Source organism: Danaus plexippus, chromosome 19 (genome assembly GCF_018135715.1).
Source record: "Danaus plexippus chromosome 19, MEX_DaPlex, whole genome shotgun sequence".
Classification (NCBI taxonomy): domain Eukaryota; kingdom Metazoa; phylum Arthropoda; class Insecta; order Lepidoptera; family Nymphalidae; genus Danaus; species Danaus plexippus.
In genome coordinates this window covers 1801163-1821341 of record NC_083549.1, presented here as the reverse complement: position 1 = coordinate 1821341, position 20179 = coordinate 1801163, and the positions used below count along the sequence as shown (strand labels likewise).

Sequence of the window (20179 nt, the reverse complement as noted above, 5' to 3'; positions counted from 1 at the left end):
TCCATTTTAATCATAACAAAACAATGTACACTTATAAAGTTTCCTTTTTAATAGAAATAACGACGAAATAAGAGAAGTAAAGATATAATTATATATTTCGCGATATCTACGAACAAATCGTATAGTTTTGGTCCTTAAAGTTCGCTAGTTGATTCCAACTTATGTATATTTGCATAAAGCCTCTTAATCTGCATCATCCTCTTATTTAAGCTACATTAACTTGGACTTCCATAAAAATCGGTTTAGTAGTTGTTATGTGAAGGAACCGTCCTCATATACGAATGAATTAATAATTATGTGCATAAAATTGTTTATAACCGTAATGAGTTACGCTCATATTATCAGATGCCGTAACACGGATGAACAATGTCTGAAACAACTTTCATTGGAAGTGACCCCGAGTCATCCAATTACAAAGTTTAATTACTCGTCAGAGAGATGACCTGTCATGCTTGAATGCTGTAACTTTTAGATTCCGGTACGTTGAACCGATCCTAGTTCATATCAAACTCTATATCTTTCTAAAGATAAATAAAATATCTTCTATTACTTCTATAAAGAAAGTAGAATTTAGGTTTATATTTGTACAATCTATTAATGGCGACCAATTAATTCCCATTAATATGTTTTTGTTCCTGATACTACTTAATTATTCTTGCTAATTAATATGCAGAATAATTATGTGACTGACCGTCCATCCAATCTTATTTCCGAGGGTTGCACTGCACGGATGTAAATAAACAGCAGCTATCTCCCAACACTGATGGTTCATTAAACTTTGTAATTGGCTTTTGTAGGTAGATGAGGTGATAACTACATCTTTTCATTGTAAAACATTTCACAGTAAAATCTAGGTTAGACTCAAGGATTCATTAGCGTAGTAAAACTGCATAAAAATAATTGTTTATAACGACTCTCACATCGCCACGTGACTGAGTTTTTTTTTTCATAAAAATATAAACCAAACAATTAACAGCCAACATGTGCATGGATTCAATTGGTCGGAAATATTACATCAATTAAAAATGTAACAAACATTTGAATTTTGTGAAATAATATATTTTTCAGATTCAATTGTTAAAATCTTAAATATTACAAAAGTATTGAAACGATAGTAAGAAAAAGCAGTAACGAAAACCTTTGGAACTTCTAAAGTTAGATACTTGGAGATTATTCATTTAATTACAAAGCCTTCACATGACTGGATAAAATTGCATTCCTTCCTAAGTTTTGAACTCCACTGAGATTATAAAACTGTTTCCAATGGAATACCTTCCTGTAATTATATTGAACGCTCCGGAGAATTGTTTTTTTTTTATTCAATTCAATTGAAATTCTCGACATATATTCTTATAAGAATAATTGCTTGTTACATTTTATTACACTGCATATTCTTCAACTACCTTTTGTATAAGATGTACTCGAGAGTTCAGAGAGCAAGAGAAATACCAAATTAAGAAAATAAATTCGACAAAGTTTCCATTATCTCGAACTGTGAACAAAGATGATATCGGCAACCCTCGGTTATATATCAAAACTGAGTTAACTTTGTTCGATTGTTTGCGAGAAATTTCATTAAACTGCCTCAACTCCCACTCAAGCCTCGCTGACTTTAACTATGATCCAACTATTACATAATACGGCTGTTGATTCTTATTTAAATTTATTATATTTTTATACTCTCAAGTTATTTTATTACCAAACATTTTATAACTCCGTGTGTCTTTTGTATGTAAACGATTTAATTTAAAAACATGAGGGTATAAAACCTATTTTTTATGTCAACGTATATCGTGTTGACTGACATTATATTTCCTTGTTTAATTTTAAATGTATGTTGTGTAATGTTTGATGAGTTTTTGTACACTGATTAATTTCACTTTTCTCTCTTTTCAGAATCTTAAGAATCAAATTATGACAACGAACGTTTGGGTAGAACAGGTAAGCACGACAAGAACGTTAATTCATTTAAGAATTAAATTTTTTAGTAGTTTTCTCTCGTCAATTTTAATGTCTTTAACAAACGGTCATATGCTAGAGGTTGCTAATGTTTTACATGTAATAAAATATTACCAAACAATTTAATACATTGGGCAATAAATATTACGTGAGAACATGACTTGAAATTTTTTCGCATTCACTTACTAATGAAATAAATATGTCTTATTACTTTTATTATAATTATTATTTGTTCGATAAAATAATGTACACAAAAATTGCTTTTTTCATTTATTCAATTTTAGTTTTTAACAGGGCCAAATTAGACGGAGCATTTCGCAAAAATTGTTATCAATAGATTATTAAAATTAAAAAAGATATCATACTATATAATATACTAATGTGTATATGATATATACTATATATAATCATACATATCACACTAACTACATGATTTATACGTTGGAATGAGTTATATGTAAATTACGGATAGCAAAATTCCGAAAAACCATTGACATCTTAACAATAATTTGGTGTAAGTCACTCTGTCAAGTCACTTTCCTGACAAATGATCGTAGTCCAGTCGGGAATTGACGTCGCAAGAAAGACGTCCCTTTCTTTCAAGTTGTCACCCTTGTAACTAATAGAAAATGTCGATGTACATCCCCATTTTATTGCTATTGTTCTCTTCTTTAGGAATCATTGAGGTCACTGCTATATGTAAAAGTTAATTTGTCAATCTCTCTTTTTTATATATCCTTGCACGTGCTTTTTACTAGCTCCAACATAAATGGATTTCATGTTCCACACGTAGGATGATCTTAAATAAATAAAGCTTTACTTTAAGATAGTTTATAGCAATATAATTTTTTTGTAAATTCCGAATCCTAAGACACTTTTTCAGGTAACAACAAGACGATTAGTTTTATAACTTTCAATGCTGTTATTGAAAGTTCATGTTTAAAAATCTAAATTTCTCTTAATGCTATCAAACTTCTATTATGAAACGAACTGCAATATTTCAAGTAGTGCTGAGGCGATAAACACAAAGTATAATTCGAGATCCAACTAATTTCCAACGTGTTTTGTTCAGTGAGAATGAAAAGTTTGTTTTTACCTTTTGAGTGGTTTTGTGTATTGGATTACCATTTTATTACAGAAAAGATATATATCTTGCAGAAACCGGGAACTGAAGAAAGCGGAATAAATAAATCATAAACTTGGGTTCGATGATCATAACATTTTTATTATCGGGAGGGTAACTTACATTCCCCTTCCAAAGTTAGTAACGTGATAGGAAGGAACACTATTAAGCTTCAGTAGTAAACATTAGTAAAAGCAGAAGAAAGACAAAAGATAATAATTACTACAGATGTAGCGTTCAAAAACAATGACATTGAATAATAACATTAAAATTTATTACAGTTTTATTAAATTCTTGATCATGCTTTGTCTGCTACTTTTTAAAAGTTGTACTAAATTATAGTGTGGCGTACTTACGGATATTTTACAATTTTTTTTTTAGTCTTGAACTTTTATATCCAAATGATTTGCATGTCGTTACTCGAAAACGTGTTAAGTGCATGTTAAGTCCCCAATGATTTATGATATAAAAGGTCCAAAAGGGAGAAACTTGACCAACGAGGGAGAAAGTTTTTCCTGTGAGAGAAAGGGATGGCAAATTCTAACCTTGTGTGCTAAGTAATACGAGCTAACTAGAAATTCCTCACATATAGGCCGATGCTGTGTCGTTGAATTTTATATGAACTTAGTTGTCAGCGATCTTTTGATGTATTTTCCCCAGTTTAATCCTGATACTTTTTGTAGTGAAAGATAAAAGGACATGTGTAGTGTACGTGACTCACAATATTATTGTTAAGAAGCTTTCTCGTTACCTATATAAATAAACTAAGTTCTAAAATACTTCTATTTTATTCTCTATTGTCACAACAAACATGATACTAAAGATAGATAAACGGAAAATCTTTATGTGTTCAAAGGTTGTACTGCCTGCAGGTACTCTTAAGATAATCAAAGTACGTATGAAATTTTTCTTTTGCGTTATCTTTAAACGCAAGCAATATAAAATTTTACAAAATGGATTCAGTACAATTTTAATAGGAAAAAATATCTATATATCCTTTCGTATATTGGTAGGATTTATAAAACACATTTTAAAACCTATGACTAAGGTTAACATGAGTAGATCATTTATCTACGTCCTCCATAAAATTTTTAATAAATCATTTACGGGCCAAAGAGTTTTAGAGCCAATGAAACTTCACAATGGTTTTAACTTTGCGAAGTCACAACTTTTTATACTAATAGACGTCTCTTGTTATATTTTGTTTCTAAGCTAATCTTTTAAGATGTCATATTTTTTTATTATTCTATCAAAAATCTCTTTTACAATAATCATCAAATATTTTAACAACATAAAATCGTTACTCTGTTCGTGATTGAGCTCTAAAGAAATTAAATAGATTAGAATTTTGGCAGTTTGTGAAAGATATATTTGGATGAAAAATATTACATAACTAAACGAAAGAGCAAAGCCGAAAGTTCAATAACATTTTTCAATAGTTTATTAACCTGGTTCCACGTTACATTCTTGCGAACAGCAGAAACTTGCAGCGTATTTTGTTTTCGAAAATACTCAGAATTGGTTTAACTTCGTTGTTTTTCATACTACGATGAGATAAATTTGTTTTATTTTGATTTGTGCTTCAAATCCTAATACGTCATATTGAGCACAAATATTTATTTAAATTTATTTTTAAGAATATTCTCAATATTTATTTTCTTTATACCTTCGGCCTTAATAAGCAAAAATATATATTTTTACATTCTTTCCTTCCATTTATTAAAAAAGTATCTCGGCATAGCTCTAGATACATTCTTTTAATACAGGCTGGAGATTAACAAACTAATATCTTTGCTGTTCCTTTAAAACTAATTGACAATCATCGTAATCCGGTTTGATTAAATTATTCCTATTTTTATTACGTTCGTTTAGGTTATTAATTCTACCCATGTAAATATACCGTAACCTTGAGTCCACAGACCCGGTTTGTCTTAGTTAGCTGTTTTTATAATAGTATTCATAAAAAAATTAAACATAGCCCGTACAAACAAACGAAAGTAACAAACTTAAACATTTTAAATCAACACGACGTCAATCTAAGCCGTTTGAATGCTCGGTTACACCAGGATTACAACGCCAAACGTTTCTATGACTTCAGATATCGACATTATTATACCCATATGTGATTTTTTAGAAAGACGCTTCCAAATTAAGGCCACGTCGTCAAATTTAAATTGAGTTTTACCAACAGTAATTACATTTAATGTACAAAGCCCGCTAAAATAATAATTGAGTTTCATGAAGCAGCCATTCAGTTGTTTTAAGGAGCCTTATTTTAAATACATTTTATTCGGAATAGCTATTATTGCTGCATTGTAAATCGTGATTAAATAACTATCCGAAAATATTTAAAGCAGTAGTTAATTCTTATACATGTAGTGTGACAACCATTCATCCATATTTATTATATTCCGAAAAATATAGATACCGTTTAAGTCAAAAACAATAATTTTCCGAGAGTAACATCAAGCCTAAACTAAAAAAAAAATTGAACCAAGGTAAGCTTTTGAAAAAATCCGTTAGAAAATAATGTGAAAATAAAATAATAAACACATTATTCAATGTTTAAGATGACGATACTGACAAGTGAAAAATGGCCAAGTCTATTTTCACTTACACCCATCCAATCGACGTTTGGAGCCGGAATCTAATAAGACCCCGCAATTTCCGACGCTAACGGTTCTAAGCCAACAGACCGGATTTATTTGGGCTCAGCGAAAACTCTTTTAAGACCACTTTCTAGAATATACGTAGCCCGAAGGCATCTGAAGTTAAACGCTCAGATGGAATGGACTTCCGGGATATAAGTGGACAAGACCTTAATGATGTTTTAGTAATGACACAAGCAAGCGGCTGTCAACAAAATTGACCTAAAATATAAACAACAAAGACAAATCTGTAAACATTAATTAAGAACTAATATTTAGGAACCTGTAGCTTAAGGATGTTATCTGAAATTAAATACTTTTACCCTGACATCCACATCATTCCATATAAAAAAACAGAAGCCTTATGAAAATGTGGTACTTCATTTATTTAAGATTATTTTTTTTACCAGGAATGGAATGACTACAAATTAAAATGGAACCCGGACGATTATGGAGGAGTTGACACCCTGCACGTGCCATCAGAACACATATGGTTACCAGACATCGTTTTATATAATAAGTAAGTATAAACAAGATTTAAATTTATACAAGTACAAACAACAACACCATGGGAAATAATAATACTATCATTAAAATTATCACATTTATTAAAGGCCACCAGAACACTAAAAATTTAACTTGGATAAATACGGGACAACTTTATCAATAGGTAATATTGTCTCATTTAGTAAATCCAGTACATTGTGAGACCCGTGTAATGAAAATATTGGACGCTGTTACTTTCGTTTAACCTAAAAGACCTTAAGGTCCTACGAACAAACCCAAACATTAATCTAACTCAAGGACTATTTACTGTGAAATCAATTTAGGAAACTTCACAGCAACCTGCGTCCGCTATCCCAACTTTTACTAGTCCAATTTCTTTCAATAAAAGCAAACTTTGTCTATAAAATGCGATTTTATTTCCTGGTCCCCTTATCTCTGTATTTTCCCCGACGACTGCCATTATTTTGCATTATCACCATGACTTTACAAGTTTATCGAAACCACAACAAATATACTACTCGCAACTCTCTTTCATGATGCAAAAGTTGTCTCCCTGATATTTTATTGTGTAAATTGCATAGCAAAGACCTTAAAAGCGTCTATTTTATTTTGTAATCAAATTGTATCTTTTGGCTCCAATTATTTTAATTCAAAAGTTAATTTAAACAGAATACTGAAATAAGAGTTAATGAGAAATTAATTAGAAAAAACGAATTCAGTTCAATAAATTCTTAAATCTAATAGCAATGAGGTCATCTTAGTTACATCCAATTGTTATTAGTAGCTTATCGACGTTTCGGTACATTTACGCAACCCATAACTACTTCAAGGGAACACAGTATTTATTTCACTTTGCATAGAGTCGAATTTCAACTTGGGCAGATAACAGCATTACAAAAATGTGCCTGAACTTAGTCGAGCGAAATTCACGATAAGTTCAGGCTTTAATCTAAATAGCTTCAAGGTGGTATTAAACATGGTACGATAAACACTAACTAAATCGCATCAAACGGGAACAAATGCTTCTTTCAACTGTAATTGCAAAGAAATAAATGAAGAATTAGTAGCCGAGAACTTTTGCCTTTGTAGTTAGAAAGTCGAAGAGGAGTTGCAATTTATTTAAAGAGAGAACAAGATTACATTTAAAAAGATTTCATTACAGGTTAAAGTGTTAAGATTTTTACTTATGTGAAAAGAAACTTAAAGATCAACATCCAAGAGTAAATAAAAGGCAATGGTACTCTGTTACCGCATTTGAAATAAAGCTATACTAACCAGAAGACTGGTTAGGTTAACTATTTTTCCAAATCCTCGCAGGATCTGACTGAAGCAAAGACCTCTGATAAATATTAAGAAATACCGATAGTATATATTTTATATAAATAAACGTGTGTTTTGTAATGATGTATAAATTTTTCTTAAACACACAGAATATAGTTCTCATAAGATATTCCTTTCACAGGCTCTTCCATTCTTCATCTGCCATCCTCCCGCCTTTTACCGTATCGAAATATCAATAGATATTTGACTGGAGTAAAATATTTTTTTCATATATCTTCTCTGAAAATCATATTACCGCTGGAACCCCACATTCGTTTCCTTGATATGCTAGAGCGAAAAACATTTTCTTTGACATTGATTTAATTTTGACTGACGAATATATTAAAATATATATGTGCAATAAAAATATATAATTCAAACTTTGAAATAGTATTTACAGCAGGACGCATTATTTTGTCAAATGAATAAAAAAAGGTCTTAACGATCTTTGAATCTTTAAGTATTGCTTGTTAGTGCTGTTTATGTGTCCTATTAATGTTATAGTAAATTCATAATACAAATTGAGTCTGATATGACGGTAATTTTTTAAATTTAAGCGGGCAGGGGTTAGCGTTTAATGCACCTGTGACTGCCCTAAAAGCTCTCTCGAATATTCGTTGTAAACTTTATTTTTAATGGTACGTTAGCGTAATGGAAGACAACATGGCTCGTATTTTATGAGACAATTTTCACGGATGTGAAACTTGGCTATGACAACGCTTTTAGAGATGCCGACAACGAAATTTGCTTAAGTCAGTCAAGTCTTTGAATGAAGTGTTTTCTTGTAACGAAATTGAAGGCTTGTTTTTAACTTAAACTGATTTTGTAAATTTGCTACGTGCTTTGTCCTCATGTTGACATTTAAGATTTCATCGTTTACTTCAGTTTGATAAAGTTTATTAATACTTTTTGACTTCTGAATATTTATAAGATGGGATTTTTAACTTTAATTAAAAGTAGATATTGTAATAACTCAAATAAAACTTAGTTACTTACTTAGATTGACGCTATTTTGTAAATATTGTAAAATCTTTAAACTATTAACCTTATAGGTTGGAATCTCTAAAGTAAAAATTAGTTTCAAATTAATATTCTGTGATTAAAATTTTGTTTATATAGATATTTCAAGACCTTTTTTAAATAATGTAAATATGTAGCCTTTTTAAGATTTCTTGTAGACTTACCATCGATGATAAATATGAATAATAAAAGTAGGTTTTATAGATGATTGCGAATGGCGGGAATGTCTTTCGGTTGGCTGTCATTATATATTGGAAAAATATTCTAAACGATTTTACATTTACCATCCACGATGACTTTAACCAGAATTCCTCTTTTTCCAAATGAAAGCTACTCCAATTTACACAAATAACTTATACGTATACATATCACATAATTATAGTATTTTTTTTTATTTGTTGAATAAAGAGCAAGTTTAAAAAAGACAGTACAATAAGTGATTTCATTAAAAACCTAAGTAACTAAGTAAAATAGTAATACATGGTATTAATGTATCAGTGTAAACATCGAAGTTACCGGCTAAGCTAGCTATTTGCGGTTTCCGACGTAGTACGATCCTTCCACAACCAGTTCTGTAACCGATATCCATTGGTCGTTATTAGTATTAAAGACATACAGAAGTCACAATGTAAAGCAATCACATTGTTAATTACACATAATAGAACAGAGCATAAACAAGCAATATAATACGTATTAACAGTTTGTTAATTACGTCAACAAACGTTATAGCATAATTTTATATATTGTACATATAAACCAAATGTAACTAACTGGTTTCTCGTTGGCTTATAAATACACTAACTCTTTAAAATTAAGTTTGAATTTATTTAGAACATTTGTGTTGAAAAACACAAAGAACAAAATATATAATCTTATCATAAAATAAAAGAAAAAACATTTTGTTTGATGAGTGACATAGCGATAATATTTATTTACATGATTAAATTGTATATAATGAATAACCTGCTACTCAAAATTGTTCCATACTATATATATTTGAAACATTTCAGCGCGGATGGAAATTACGAAGTTACGATTATGACAAAAGCGATTCTACATCACGACGGAAAAGTTGTCTGGAAACCGCCTGCCATATATAAGTCCTTTTGTGAAATCGACGTGGAGTACTTCCCCTTCGACGAACAAACCTGTTTCATGAAGTTCGGCTCATGGAGCTATGATGGCTATACGGTGAGGAAATCTAATTTGATATTAAGGTTACATAAACTTATATTTTACTTTATTTGAACATCTAAATAAAAATATCTCATAATAAAAATAGTTTATCGTCACATCATCTGATAGTGTTTAAATCAATCAAATAAACCGTAAATGCCTTGATAAATGTTATTTCCTTTTTCAAAAAATTTTTCCCTATACAATCTCAGAAAATATATTGACGTTCTATAAATAATGCGGGCGGTGAGATATGCTTGGCAATGAAAGACGGGATGTTATAAAAACTCGGGGATGGAGTTTGGCGATAGGCTGAAAGACGAACGAATCTATCTATATCAAGTGAGGAAGCCAATAAATCTAGAAGGTTCCGGTTTTCTCATAAATAAAGCAAAGGCTTGCGTTTACGGCTTATATCGCCACTGTTAGGTCCACTAGGGATTTTTGATATCTGTCTGTTTTCTACTTAGGATTATTAACCACATATGATATTTACAAATAAAATTTTATTCTACGAAATTATGCTACAACTTCTAAAATTTTATTATGATCATAAATAATATTGCTGCCTGCATAGCTTGATAGATTAATTTAATATATTTTTTTTTCATTATGATTATCATTTCAAAGTAATTAACAATAATTTACAAAAAATAGAACATCAGTAAAAAAAATATATAAACTATACAATGTGAAAGGTAACTAGGTAAAGATAAAGCAATAATTAATATAATGTTGAGGTATTGTCAGTGTATTATAAGTTATTATCATTCCAGGTGGACTTGAGGCACTTAAAGCAAACACCAGATTCCGATCACATAGGAATGGGTATTGATTTGTCGGAATACTACATTTCTGTGGAATGGGACATAATGCGGGTACCGGCAACGCGGAACGAAAAGTTCTACTCGTGCTGTGAAGAACCTTATCCTGATATAATTTTCAACCTCACACTTAGGAGGAAAACCCTCTTCTATACGGTCAATCTCATCATACCCTGTGTTGGAATTTCATTTTTATCAGTCCTTGTCTTTTATCTGCCTTCAGATTCAGGAGAAAAAATTTCACTTTGCATCTCTATCCTACTTTCTCTGACCGTGTTCTTTTTATTGTTAGCAGAAATTATTCCACCCACTTCGCTCACTGTTCCTTTATTAGGAAAATATTTGCTATTTACAATGATGCTTGTAACATTATCGGTCGTTGTCACTATCGTGGTGCTAAACGTAAATTTTAGATCACCAGTAACTCACCACATGGCTCCTTGGGTACGAAAAGTCTTTATTGATTTTTTACCCCGAATATTATGTATACAAAGGCCAGAAAAACCACCCGATGATGACGAAAATGATAAACCCTCTGAGGTAAATAATAAATTTATCTCTTTTACACACATTATTTACTAAATTCAAAACAGCTAAGTTATCACAATAGTTTTATATATATCACTATGCCCTGAAATTATATTATAATATAAAAAAAGCGGTAATGTTAACCTTTGTATGCAAACAATGATACAAACTATTTTCTTACTGCTTTATTCAAAGTATGAACAATGGAGTAGATTCAATATAACTGATATAAACTCGTAAGTCCTTTAGCAGTTACAATTTTAATTATCTTTAACCACACACTTCGTTATAAAATACTTCCAAAAATATTGTAACAGAACATTTCCGTTGGTATCTTGAAAATTCCAACCCAATTTTATTTCATTTCGATTTTCCTTTATTACTCAATGCCGGGGGGCTTAACGAGCGCGCACGGCCTCCCTTATTTATGTTTCTCTGGTGACTGCGGACGGATCGCGATATACGAGCCGGCAGACATGGCCTGAAACCGAGACCTACACTCCAACTTAATTGTGTGTCAGCTTAAACTACGACATTACAAGAATCTCGTTGAACCCTTACTGAAGCTTTAATATCAATATATCGGATAAGACTGTTTTTAAATTACTTCTATATTTGTTATTAATTAATATTTATTTCGTAGGTTCTTACGGACGTGTTTGGTGAAGACGACATGGATGGAAAATTTAAAGAGTGGGGATGTGAAGAATATGAGCTACCAGGTATGCCACCGTCTCCTCCACCTCCTCCGGGAGGTGACGATGAGTTGTTTTCCCCACCTCCAGGATCACCTTGTCGAATAGAGCTCGATGATGGTAGTCCATCGTTTGAAAAACCTTTTGTTAGAGAAATGGAAAAAACGATAGAAGGTTCCAGATTTATTGCTCAGCATGTAAAAAATAAGGATAAGTTTGAAAGTGTAAGTAAATTGACTTGTTTTTTTTCTCATTCTCTGAAAAGCAAAATAATTTTATTTTATTTCTTAGGTGGAGGATGATTGGAAATACGTTGCCATGGTCTTGGATAGAATTTTCCTGTTTGCGTTTACGATAGCTTGTGTACTGGGAACGGCGCTCATTATATTTAGGGCGCCAACATTTTATGATAACACAAAGCCCATCGATATTCTGTACTCGAAAATTGCTAAGAAAAAGTTGGAGCTACTTAAAATGGGTTCCGAGGGTGACCCGGGTCTCTGAAATTCGTCTTACGTCTTCGGTCACTCGCCGCCGAAGACGTTCTGGGAGCTAATCGTTATGTGGTGGCACGGATGATCAATGTAAAGCTCCCGGGGGGGAACTTTGAGGCGAGAACATGTTTTGTGCTCAGTGTGGTGCCAAGCGCTTGGTGCGCCGCGGGACGTATACACGCCGCTTGAGTGTCTAAAACCGTCTTTTATATACAAACTCTTTGTGAGACTGTGTCCGTCGATAGTCAAAACAAGAACGGAGAAACCTCACAACATAGCCACGTTATGTTGACGTCAAATTTGCCGTCAGTATTTTTTTATATTTGAATGGCTGTATTAATGTAACTATGTAATTCATAAGCGTATTTTTTTTATTTTTATTTTTATGATATTCTTTCTTTTTCAAATGTTGTTTAATATGACGCACAAAGAACGTTAAAAAGTTTACTTATAGAGATTGTATTACTTTCTTGTAAAGTTGTGTTGCGTATTCGAAATGTGGAAAGAAATTTTGTCACACACTTACCATAATAAGGTTTAATTCGAATAAACGAGCTCAATTTCGTAATTATTAAGTAATTAACGTAAGATGTACTTTTCCCTTATTATATAAATATAAATCAAACGTATCTACAGTTTCTTGAAAACGTCCTCGTTTTGAGTTGGACAATGTAGTGTATACTTAGTATTAACCGATGATTTGAAGACAGTATTATATATATTATGTACATCTAGTATTTTGTAAACTACGTACTCGCGTAAAAATCATAAGGACAATATCTATAAAATGACGAATCGTAATTTCCCTGTAGTTATAATAAATAAGTGACTGTAGATATATTAGGTAAGCCTATACATCTGATATGATGAATACTCATATTAATAATAGGTATTCTATTGCCAAAATTAGTTATATGTCACGTGCGACGGTGATAGTATTGTTTGATTAAATATATTTATAAACGCAATTGACTGCCAATTGTATTAAATTTTTTATAATATTCGATATTCTTAGATAGTTTGATAACTTGTTTAATTAAATTTTTAAAGGTGCCAAATAATGCCAACTACATTTCGGATGTAATGCCAAATAACTATTATTAATTTTTAAGAGCTATCAACCGTTCGTGTTTTAAGTATGCTTGTTCATTGACATCTAAAATATGCTTACCCTACAAAGCAACGACTGATACTTTTCCGAATACGTTCGCAAACCTTTTCAGGTTAATTTATAAATAACATGTTTCATTAATCCTAGAGTACAGGGTAAATTAGTAAACAACTTTCTTCCCCTGATTTTTATTCCCACTTTTTCACAGATTGTAACGTATTATAATCACTTATCGGCACTTTAACAATTTTAAATATATTATCATTGTTGAGGTTGGTGAAATTAATATGTAACTAAGGATAGTGTAACTGTAATATGTATCTAGATAAATTATATGTTGTAGTTGTATCCTTTTGTTCATAACTGAATCACGATCATAATGTATTAGGTAGGTTGTATTTCAACATCATTTAAATAACCTTTTATGTAAACGTTGCATGATACGTCACTTCGACCCATCATTTAGGGTAAAGTAGCCTTTCGTCTAAAAATGAAAAAAAAATATTTCGAGCCGCGTATTTGATATGTCAAAGTAATTCATAATAATGATTAGATTAACCTAGTTTACTCTGAGACTATTGATATTTTAATGAGATCAACTGCGCAGTTAGGAAAACAGGGATGATTATAGCAAAAAAATAATTAAAACTGTGTTTTCTAATGGTTTTTTGTGTGTTTCGTCTTAATTAAATAATAAGTGTTATTGGATGTATAGCTGTTCGTGCTCACGAAGCATCGGCTAAAGTAGATTAGATATTGTAAATGCGTTAGTCGCATGGAATATGGACTCGGATGGTGCTTGTTCAAGCAATCCCCCGACGCTCGCTAAAGGTTGAAAATATTAGATCTGGTGGTCGTATAGTGGATGAGATTCACAGCCCTTAATATTAATATATGAATCTACATCATAGACTCCGAGGCCTCTATAAAGATAACTGGCAACACACTACATACAAATCCTTCTATTCTTGTGAGGTCTTTCATTCTTTGCAACAAAAGCTGCCGCAAACGGCGACTTTGTGTGGAACCCACCAGTTTTATCGTCAATGGAATTTTTGGAAGGAATTGTTTAAATTAATAATATTATTAAAATTAATTTCGAATATGTTCACGACTATAAAAGAGAGTAGGCATGTGCTATTGCACGCACCGAAACACACACCAATATAGAAATATTGTCATTAATATAATTAGTTAAGTCCACAGGCTTCCCTCACTATTCCGATATTATCCAACTTTTATTGTAGATATTTGCTAGGAAATAAACGGTCTGTTGTTATTTTTATATGACTGCAAATTATATAATAGATAGATTTTCTAAAACACCGTAGGCTAATATTTAGACACAAGTTGTCATAAGTGTACTGAAAAATATGGATGGTAGTTAGTTGGTTAGGAATAAAAGCGATGTACATAACAATGTGTCAAAGAGAGCATGGACATAATGTCAGTTATAAACCGTTAATGCAACACAAAGTTGAACCGCTTCAAGATAAATCTTTGAAAGATTTGAAGGTTCTTATTAATGGTACGCGTTTGTTAATGATATAGCATAGGTCATATATTTGTTAAAACTGGATGAGCTAAGCCAATACAACGATGACTTAATCCTAATTCTAACGAATAAATTTTTAATAATTTTAAAACCTTTTAATTTATATTTCATGTCTAAACATAGCTCGCGCGTGCTCTGACTACTTGTGATCTGTAACTTTGGTTGTATTCTTGTTATCGTCTGTAAGACGGACGTATTGTATTCTTCCCCGTTATGTTTAACCTGTTCTTTGGTTGTTAGAGGATCGTTATATTTACTTGTATGTCTGTATATGCATGTTTCGGGTGATAAACGGGTAAGATAATGTAGTGAAGTGTATCTGGTTGTAGATAGGTAAATAATAAATTAACAATAAATAACGCTAGTCACACCGTAAGTAAGTTGATCGTGGTTAAGTATGTAATGTTTAAGTGGTGTTTTAGCTTCTCAATGTTTATTAGAGTTAGTGGACGAATGAGTCGGTTCGTAAGCGCGATGTACGACAAATTTGCTGCTTAAATGGTTATCGGTTAAAATGTAAATCATTAATTCGAACAGTTCAATATTATTTATGATATACTTTCACGATTAGCTTCTTTATACAACTTGATGGAATTGTACCCATAATGAAAGAGAGAACAAAGAAAGACCATCAAATCAAAAATAATGTACACGTAGCCTTGAATTTTTAATAAGGTTTTCATTAAATGCCATTTCTTTTGTATTGTTATAATTTAATATGTTCTTGTCGTATTTTATTTCTTGAAATGCATCGAATTTGTTTGCAACGCGTGATGGGACTATGAGCTCATAGTCAGCTATCACATGGCTGTCAGTAATTTTAAGTATCAAGGTAACCGAGGTGTTGACATGTAAATATAGCTGATCAACATAGAAATTTAAAATAATATTAAATTGACAAGTTATTTTTCTACGTTCCTTTCACTGTACCCTTAGTATAAAATTAGATGCGTAGCGTAGTACATTTTATTTATCCATAAGGATTATATCATTCAGCAATAAAGTTATGTTCTAAGTGATTTTATTATTTTGACGCCATTCATTATATCCGTAAATTTAAGTTTTAGTTTTTTGAATGGTTGACGATAATCCGTAACGCTTTATAATTAGGTTGATCGAGATATAGAGTTTCGTATAGCAGTTTCTTCTACGACACATTCGCATATGTTTTATTGCACACACATTTTATACATTAAATATTCTTTGTAACTATATACTATGCATTTAATATCGACGTAAGTTAGTCGTATTCACGTGTTTAATCAAACGTCTTCCAAACGTGACGTAATGTAAAATTTTTATTTATTCCTTTTAGTACTTACAGAACACTAACCGGTTGAAAGATTGAAATTAAGTTATCGCTACACCTTTCCGAGAAATAGTATTACCCGTAGATCGAATTGTAAGGCTGGAGAGATGCACCTTGTTATTTATCGAATCCCCTGACAAGCTGTGTCTTTTTTCATTTTATTTGTAGCTTCTTCCCCCCTATATTAAGATCAAAATTTTCAATTTCCTCTTCATAGGTTATATATTAGAAATAGATCGTAATAATTATAAATAAGTATAATACCACACAATTTGCGTTGAGCTTCCAACACGATTAGATGTAAATACAGATATATATCTATTAATGTACCTTTAAAATTAATTTTAGTTGTTTTAATGATAAATGTATTGTATACGCTTCGTCGATACAATTTTCGTTATCAAACATTTGTTATGGATCTCTCATTAATATTTGCTTGTATACTGCAGTATGCGCCAAATCTACGCAAACATTATCAATAAGTTATGAGTAAACTGGTAAATATATCGCATATGATGACACATTTAATAATATTAAAAAAAATGTCCCATGTTTATATAATTAAAATTCTCAAACGGTATCTCACTGAATTCGTATAACAATAGATTTGGTGCGTTCCTTGAACAATTATTATTTACCTAATTGTAATTAACAGCTACTTCATAAAAGAATAATTTCTTTGTGCCTTATATTTAATTAGCACTATTTAATGAAATATGAAAATTCTTTTTTCTTTGTGCTATATTTATACCATACAGTATGTATTATTGTAATCGTTAGTAATCTAGTTTCTTTGTTTGAGCCGCGTTGGCGGGAATGTAGCATAACTTTCAGATTTCTTAATATAAATTGTTAATGTAATGTAAGTTATGTCCTCTACTACTAGGGTTAATGATTTTGTGTTATATTAAAAATTTTATTTCACATTTCTAGTCACGAGTAACGGCATATTTGTTTGGAAATTTGAGATGAATTAAACCTTCATAGGCTGTTATAAAGGTTTAAAAGTAAGATATTATTGATTTGAACATAATATTTTTCCTCGTTTATCTATAATCTGTTAAATACAACTATACAGTTAAAATTCATCACAATTTTCAGACTAATAATGCGACCGTTGAAAATGGCGAACGCAAAACGAACACCATTATATTAATATAACAAAATTATTGTTAATAGATAGATACACGAATTCCTAAATTCATTTTAATATAAGATAACAAAGTAATAGAAAAATTCAATAATCATTAACTTAGAATAGTATTAATTCGATCGTTCTGTGCAACAGTGACAATTAATTTTTGCCACTCTAGTATAAGGTACGCACTATAATCTCAATAAGTCATAATAGCTCAAAATGTATGGGGCTCTACTTGTAACATACTTAGTTTTTAGATGCTATTGTATAAGGAACGGAGAATAATTATACATAACTTAATATTAAGTCCCATTTTGTAATGTTACAATTAAAAGCACTACAACATACTATGAATACACCCATGACTTCTTAATGCTAATATTGAAATGTATTATAATAGTAAACTAAAAATATTAAATGTTATGCGTTAATGATAATAAACGTGTTTCATTTATAATGATATTTTATTATTTTCTTTAAAATACCTCTTCAAATATATGTAAATTAATATGCTAAAATTATTAGGATACATAGATACAAAAACATTTGATTTCATAATTTAATCAACAAAAAATATTAAAATTCATTTATCCTGCGATATTGCGTGATAAAGCAGAATAAATAAGTAAGTGTTCACTGACATTTATTCTAAAATTAATACAATATGAAACGCAAGTTATTTAATTGAGACGAATACAAACTTTTTTATAATATCTCAGAATATTACGTTTATAAATGCTACTTAACCGAAGCTACTGCTAAATAATGCCCAGGGACTCTTGGCGGTGTCAACATTCGGGGCTGGTGCATTATAATAGCCTTTGGCCAAGTCAACCAAGGACAAAGGACAGTTGAAAGTATCGCAGGACTTCAATAGAGATCCTAGTCGGTGTGCTGCATCATATATAGTATGCTCTAAAGGCTCCGTTGGTAGAACCTTCGTCATAGGCATGCTGAAAATATTATTTACCACATTTTAATTACTTGCAAATTCAACTAAAAATAACAGTTCTTTTGTTTCATTAAATTCAACTTGTGTCAATTATTTTGAAAGCATTATATAAGCTAATAAATTTCACTTAAGTTTGCCTAAAACCGTCTTACATTTGGTAGTCATTTATAGTTCGGGTTAGGTTATCGAAATGAGATCAAAATTTTTAGTTTTTCTTAATAATAGCCCAATCAAAAATGATGTCTTAGAATGTCTAAACCCAACATCGCCACAATAATAAAAGATTTCCACTGAAAAATTTATTTCTTTATTTTGGAGTTGGAATTGTTGAGTTCAATTTTGTGCCAGCCGTTAAGGTCTGTAAGTATATAATACACATTTTTCATCGCTTACTTGTGATCCATATAAAATTATTTCACACAATTTACCGACATTATTCTTTTGAGATAAATAATTCTTCAGTAATTCAATGTTTACAGATATTACGTAATTATGCAAGAGTCGTGAACGTTTGACTTGTTTAATAAAAAATGCATAAAATCCTATAAGTTATGCATACATATGTATATTTCATATAACGCCACCCGAAAATTTAATCTATTTATGTTATTTTTTTGTAACTTATTATTTTTTAAACGGCTGTTTTATATTTAATTAACAGTTATCAAGAGTTCTTACGTAAACAAAGTCCTGAATATTTCCTCAACCATGTTTCCGCCGTGGGGCACGATTCGCTGAGTCGTTTCGCAAAGGGTCTTCAATATACATTGTCGGCCACTGTATCCCATGCTAAAAAAAATAAAACACGATAAAAAAAATATTATTTTTAAACACAATATAAATCAAAATGATAATGACATACGCAATGAAAATCAATAACTTACTTATCCAATATGACCTCCAATTTCTCATATAATTCTCTCCTGCTTCTCCTCTGTGCTATACTCTTGTGCTTTTTACTTCGATAAAATAGAGCTGTCTCGGTATTATTCGGTAACTCGTACGCTATGCCCCAATTTAAGCCGAAGGTGAATGTTCCCGGAGCAGTCGTTGGCGCTGGTTGACCTATTACTCCAACTGTCATACATCCTGCACACTATAGAAAATATAATTATTAACTATATGAATGAAAAAAACGCAAGCAATTATCATTTGGGTCCATATAAATTTAATGCAACTGGAATGCAATATTCTAGATGTTAAAGATTCTAATAATACTTAAGTCGATGAACTCCTTATTCTATATTTGTTATATAAATTTTAATTTAATTATCAGCTCAACACTACTTTAATGTTAAAAAAACGTAATTACGTTAGCTTAACAGCGATAAAAATAACCGATTTTTTTTACAATCAAGGCGTCATGCAGCAAATAAGTTTTTAATTAAATCTTGACATGCTGACAACTTACTGAGAAACTGGAACCTTCTGGGAAAGCGACGTATCGCTTCCTTCGGGACAAAATTCTCGTATCAACATTACTCACAGCACAAATTGTTTCAGCACAGAGACAAATTACAAACACTACATTTGTCAAGGAATTGTACATTTTATTATAATTATTTGAATTCTTAGATATAGCGAGATCGTTGTCTAAAAAAATACTGCCATAATACTGAGGACTCGGCTAACTGTGCTATATTCAGTAACGGTTCAAATAATTTTCATACATTTGAATGCCGTTAATGAAAGAGAAATTGTCGCTAAGCGACATCAATTGAACTCTAAACATGGTATTTTCAGGTCAAATATTTGGGTTAGTCTCTTTTAAAATTATTTAGTTGTTCGAGAATTTACTATTAGTAAAATGAGACCGTTTT

General features: G+C 31.0%; 2 protein-coding genes across 2 annotated transcripts; one reads left to right on the top strand and one right to left on the bottom strand.

The window, feature by feature from the left end:
- The first annotated feature begins 6146 nt into the window (after positions 1-6146).
- LOC116767885 (acetylcholine receptor subunit alpha-like 1) lies at positions 6147-17792 on the top strand. The gene is made up of 5 exons (XM_032658397.2): positions 6147-6250; positions 9588-9768; positions 10530-11117; positions 11749-12024; positions 12092-17792. Exons 2-5 carry the CDS (start codon positions 9616-9618, stop codon positions 12302-12304), a joined length of 1230 nt encoding a protein of 409 aa, XP_032514288.2. The 5' UTR covers positions 6147-6250; positions 9588-9615; the 3' UTR covers positions 12305-17792.
- A 105-nt stretch (positions 17793-17897) lies between these two features.
- Positions 17898-19985, bottom strand: LOC116768185 (uncharacterized). Its single transcript, XM_032658864.2, has 4 exons — positions 19771-19985; positions 19244-19455; positions 19038-19148; positions 17898-18360 (listed from the first exon to the last, which is right to left on the bottom strand). The coding sequence occupies exons 1-4, from the start codon at positions 19906-19908 to the stop codon at positions 18150-18152; spliced, it is 672 nt and encodes a 223-aa protein (XP_032514755.1). The 5' UTR covers positions 19909-19985; the 3' UTR covers positions 17898-18149.
- Positions 19986-20179: the final 194 nt, after the last annotated feature.

Excerpts from the sequence above, each read along its gene's own strand:
- LOC116767885 (XM_032658397.2), top strand. The coding sequence starts at position 9,616 with ATGACAAAAGCGATTCTACATCACGACGGAAAAGTTGTCTGGAAACCG. Across the intron at positions 9,769-10,529 it reads GGAGCTATGATGGCTATACG|GTGGACTTGAGGCACTTAAA; the intron begins GTGAGGAAATCT and ends TTATCATTCCAG. Across the intron at positions 11,118-11,748 it reads AAAATGATAAACCCTCTGAG|GTTCTTACGGACGTGTTTGG; the intron begins GTAAATAATAAA and ends TTTATTTCGTAG.
- LOC116768185 (XM_032658864.2), bottom strand. The coding sequence starts at position 19,908 with ATGTACAATTCCTTGACAAATGTAGTGTTTGTAATTTGTCTCTGTGCT. Across the intron at positions 19,456-19,770 it reads CAGAAGGTTCCAGTTTCTCA|TGTGCAGGATGTATGACAGT; the intron begins GTAAGTTGTCAG and ends TATTTTCTATAG. Across the intron at positions 19,149-19,243 it reads TTGGAGGTCATATTGGATAA|CATGGGATACAGTGGCCGAC; the intron begins GTAAGTTATTGA and ends TATTTTTTTTAG.